Source organism: Terrapene carolina, unplaced genomic scaffold (genome assembly GCF_002925995.2).
Source record: "Terrapene carolina triunguis isolate 2854851 unplaced genomic scaffold, T_m_triunguis-2.0 Scaffold53, whole genome shotgun sequence".
In the NCBI taxonomy this organism is placed as follows: Eukaryota; Metazoa; Chordata; order Testudines; family Emydidae; genus Terrapene; species Terrapene triunguis.
In genome coordinates, this window is record NW_020664404.1 from 8,636,559 (window position 1) to 8,641,824 (window position 5,266).

The 5,266-nt window shown below is 50.0% G+C and overlaps 1 protein-coding gene across 6 annotated transcripts in view; it reads right to left on the reverse strand.

Annotated features, from left to right (window-relative positions):
* Positions 1-279, reverse strand: part of PPP3CC (protein phosphatase 3 catalytic subunit gamma) — a 52,506-nt gene extending 52,227 nt beyond the window's left edge. For all 6 annotated transcript variants that reach the window (XM_024197244.2, XM_024197246.2, XM_024197242.2 and 3 more), the window contains exon 1: positions 71-279. In XM_024197244.2, the coding sequence (XP_024053012.2) occupies positions 71-122 (52 nt within the window). In that variant the 5' untranslated portion in view covers positions 123-279. The remainder of the gene's footprint in view (positions 1-70) is intronic.
* Positions 280-5,266: the final 4,987 nt, after the last annotated feature.

Below are 5,266 nucleotides of genomic sequence, written 5' to 3' on the forward strand. Positions count from 1 at the left end.
CCGGTCCCCCGCCGCCACAGAACGGGAGGGGCCCCCAGCCCCGCCCCCCGGCCGCGCCCCGGCCCCTCACCCTTCACGATGCGCTCAGTCGTGGGCAGCTTGTTGTGGCCGCGCCCGGTCATGGTGCCGCCTCCCCGCGTCGGCTCCCGGACCGCCCCTCCCCCCGCGGCCTCCCCCGGGGAGCCGGGACTCCGACCGCGGCTGAGCAGGCCCCGCTGACAACGGCGACGGCGGCGCAGGGATCCGGATCCGCTCGGTATCCGGGCGGCAGCGGCTCCTCCCGAGCTCTTCTTCTCCCCACCCCCTCCCCGAGCCTACGCCGTTAGCGCGCAGGCGCCAACCTGCCTCCACCTCCCGAGGAGAGCGCGCGCAGGCGCCAACCCCCTCATTTCCTCTCGTGCGCAGGCGCCACCTACCCTCTCGGTTCTTCTCTGCGCGCATGCACCAACTGGTGTTCCTCGCCCCCCACCCCCGCCCGGCCCTTTCCTGGCGCACGCGCACTGCCCCCACCCGCGCTGATGGTCTCCCGCAGGCGCCTTTAGGAACGGTCCTCCTCCGAGGTCACGTGACCAAGCTGCGGGGAACTCTTTCCTTTCCCCCCACACCATCTTGAATGATCAGGGTTGCTAAGAGCTGAGGGTCCGGCCTTGCTTAGGGCCTGCGGCCTAGGGTGGGAGGCAGCCTGAGCCCAGGCACCAGGGCTAGGGGGGAAGCTCAGAGCCTGATTCACGCCCCATAGAGCACAGCTCGTGCCCCCTCCTGGAGGCCTAGGGTTTCACTCCCTGCCCCCCTGGGAACAGGGGGCTGGGGCTGCCCCCTTTGAGGACAGAGCTCCAGGGGACCCCTTAACCCAGCCTTATCTTTTCAAATAAGGCACATCCTAAAGGGAAAGGCCTCATACCCAACGGGGCAGAGGCTTAAAGCATGGCACAGACCACAGGATTTTACATCCTACAGTGAAACATGGCAGGGAGAGGACACCCCTATGCGCCCCCCCCCCCCCCCCCCCCCCCCCCCCGCTTTGTGCAGTAGTTTTCCTTTAACAACATGTATAGGGATTGCAATGTACACAGGACACTGCCTCTACCGCCACCCCTCTGCCCAACCACCAACGTTACATGCTAATACACATTGCCTCCTCTCCACACTAGAAATAACAGGCTGCAGTGTACTTAGAGCCATCATCCCTATCCACAGGGCTCTAGCTAGCCCGTCAAAAGGCAAAGAGAGACATCACACACTCAGAACCCAGGGCTCCATTAACCTGACACGCTATTTGAATGGTGTTCATTTAACAAAACAAGAATATTAAGCTTACCTTTAAACAGGAAAAGGGGAATTGCAAGTACTTGTGTACAAGCAGAGTAATTGAGCGAGACTGACAAATTTAGAGATAAAGGATAGGTAGCAGTGACTGAAACCAGAAGCTTGAGAATTATTGGTAAACAGGCATCTATCTTTAAAGAAAACTTTAAAAATGGCTCATTGAAACAGTTGGAAAAAAGTAATTTTAAATTTGCAAAGAAGAGGGGTTAACTGTAGCAAAAATTGCAAAAGTTTCTGGGATTTAAACTGAGCCAATAGTCTGAGGTACAGAGTTGCTGACAGAAAAAATGGGCACATGGGTAGCCATGATTTGAAAACAGTCAAGAAGCTCTGGTCTATGCCCAACAGAGCCAAGTTAATACTGAAGAAACCTTACTGATCAACGGTCCGGATGAGCATACTTGATTCCTCAACTCAAACACTGCATTAAGAGGATAGCAGTAAGTCACATTTGTCCCAAAATTATTGTTCAGGGTTATTTATTGTAAGGGCAGCCAGGATAGTTCAAGGTTTGTTTGTTTGTTTAAACCTAGTGGGAAACAGTTGTTTTTAAATAAATATTTTATTGCTTTCAAACAAAGTGGTTACAACCAGGCTAGGGCAGTTTTGGGCTGCCATACAAGAGCCTGGAATGTGACATTGAGTCAAAACTGACTATGCTCATTTTAAAAAATAAATGAAAGCAGCAAGAATGACACAGGCACCACTGGCCCAGAGTCCCTTCATGTGAACTAGAGTGAAATCCACCAGGCATCCCGAAGCCCCCTAGGGGGCTCTAAAGTCCTAATAGGCAATTGGCTTGCTGCCCAAAGACAGTATTTTGAATGGACATATCATTTTAAGAAGGTGAACACTTAGAAAGTGAAAATGTGAGAAAGGGGCACCACAAACCAAAGAATCCAACAGATCAAATGATGCATATGAATGGGCATCAGTGCCATCTTCTGTTTAAAACGCAGCACTGCACTTAAAGCCAGCGTCTGCACAAGCAGGGTAATCAGAAGTTATAGATGGAAAAGTCATATTACATCATCCAATGCAGCCCAGCCTTCTAATGTAGGATTGCTCCCTCCAGCCCACCCCCAAGTCCCCCTTACCCCCCAGGCTAGTTTTAAACATCTGAAGTAATGAAACTTCAGTCTCTTCCCTAGGGAGACTATTCTGCAACCTTTCAGGCTATATACAGTACTGCCTTTAATCAGAATTCGATACCGCACAGAGCACACTTGCAATTCTATTACAGAATAGATTTTAATTTATGGAATTTTACAAATAAACTTTACAGTTCACAAGACATAAGTTATGTTCTTTGTTTCAACAAGTGTTTCAACAAGTATCTCTTATAACACCTGAGATATTAAAATACTGAGATGGAACTTGAGTTGCTAATCAGAGGTGTAAAGGGAAATATAAATAAAAACACTCACAAGCTCAGCTTTATGTCAATTTCCTTTCTCAGCCATCCCTCCAGTTCCTCCCCCACAGACCCTCCCTCCTTCCGGTTTGTACCATCCTGCACAAACGAGAGACAGGAGCCTCTTCCAGGCACTCCTTTTAATTAATGCATTGGTTACCTGCCTCCCCCAGCTACACATGTAGAGAATGTTTTTGGAGGATTTCATAGGTAACTCTCTAACAGAAGCTCCATTCCTATGAAGGTCTTTGCACCCCCTGCAATTCACCCAAATTTCCAGCCTGCAAATTTCTTGATAAAGTCAGCTCCCAAGAACACCTTGATGGGAAACTAGAGAAAAGGACTCAGGATTTTCTCTGTCATCTTCAACGTCTTGGAACAGCCCAGAGGAAATTACACATCAGTTCTTCTAGAGTTTTCTACCACCTGGAGCACAGCTTAGTTTCTAGTTTTGGTTTGTTACTAAGTACGATGGGGGTGTGTGTGTGGGGGGGGAGGGTGTTGTTCCAGGAGAGGGGCAGATTTCCCAGATGCTGGCAGTGCAGTGCCTCCTCTCCGTGTACCATTGAACCATCCTTGCCAGAGAGAGCGCTGGCACTATGAAAAAGCTAAGCCATCTTCACCCTTTTGGAATGCACTAGATCAGTGCTTCTCAAAGTCGGGACAACGCTTGTTCAGGGAAAGCCCCTGGCGGTCCGGGCCAGTCTGTTTACCTGCCGCGTCCGCAGGTTCGGCTCCCACTGGCCGCGGTTCGCCGCTCCAAGCCAATGGGGGCTGCAGGAAGCGGTGCAGGACGAGGGACGTGCTGGCCGCCCTTCCCGCAGCCCCCATTGGCCTGGAGCAGCAAACCGTGGCCAGCGGGAGCCGCGATCGACCGAACCTGCGGACACGGCAGGTAAACAAACCGGCTTGGACCGCCAGGGGCTTTCCCTGAACAAGCAGCGGCCCGGCTTTGAGAAGCACTGCACTAGATGGCATGTGCTTTCTAAATACTTCCTAGAGAGAGAGAATAGGCAGCCCAGACCTTTCCCCTTAAGACAGGGTTTAATCTCTCACTCTCAGACATTACTTAATTCAGATACAGCGCTGCAGCTCTCCTACCAGTGGTAGTGCATGCTTTTTGATCATAGGCAGTTTCCCTCTCAAGTACTGTTCCCAGAAGCTGGCCTCCTCACTGTTACAATGAGAACTTCTCCTGGTCAGCTGCTGATGACAGATGCTGGCCTGACCAAAAATTTTCCCGTGTGACTCACAGAAGAGTGCCATCCTATTCCATTCACCTCTCAACTGGGCAGCAGGAATCCCACAATGATGGTTTTCCCAGGGGAAAGGAGATGGTTCTGCTGCTTTCCAAAGGCCCCTATTCTAGTCTTTTTATAAACATGTCAAGGAAAGGTTTGGTGAAATGGAGTTGGCAAAGTTTGGGTGAACCCATATCAAGCATTCATTGGTGAAGCACCATAAAAAGATGGTGTAAACTAACTAGGGTTTAGGTCTGGGCCATAAAAGGCAAGAATGGCTTGGGGCAAAGACTTTCTCCTAGCTGTGGAGGAAGACAGCATGCCAGCTACCTAAGATACAGGCAGTAAACAAGAGATACTATTGACAAGGTTGTAGTCCTTTGCCCAAGTTAACAGAGCTGCTCTGAAACGGTTTTTAAAATAGGATAGCCCAGTAGGCTATTATGGATAATTGGTCATGCGAACAAAAGTCTGTATTGCACAGGTACTACAGGATTCTACACTGTTCAACATGTTTACAAGGACACTAGGAGTGCTATGAATGAGACAGGGACTATGGTTGCTGCCATATGTAAATGACACCCAGCTGTATCTCTCCATTAGGGCCAATCGTGCTAGTACAATGGAACAGATGACTGACAGCTACAGGAGACTGGGGTTTGATGTCCAGTCTTTATTGAGCAAGTTAAAGTTAAGCATTAGAAGGCAGTCAAAGCAAGTCATGATCCTGCTGGAGGCGCTGTGCCTGCCAGCTGTTGTCCCAGGTGGTTTTGGTTATGAGATCTATTCCTTTGGAGTTACTTCTATCTCAGCTTGCCCTCATTGAAGGGAGGCAGGCAGTGGGCCTGGGTGTAGCTGCCTAGCTCACATTTACCAAAGAGGGGCCTAAATCCTTGAGGTGTGGGGTGTGAAAGCATTGGGTATGATAAGCAAACAGGCCTTTCACCTTTCTTCTGAAGGGGTGCAGGGGGAAACCATCAGGAATCGCTTCTGCTCAGCCTCTGCCATGAGGACAGCATAACAAGGCAACATAACTTTGTGCGTAAACGAACAAGTTACAAGACAAGGGACTGGACAACAACTGTTCCTTTACGCACCAGGCAGCCAATCAGGCAGACGGAATGATCACAAGAGACAGAGTGGCAGCAACAAACTCGACACCCCTCACAGAAATAATAAGAATAATCATCATCCCTAGCTCTTATCTCGTGTTTTTCATCAGTAGATCTCACAGCACTTTACCATGGAGGTCAGCATCATCATCCCCATTTTTCAGATGGGGAAA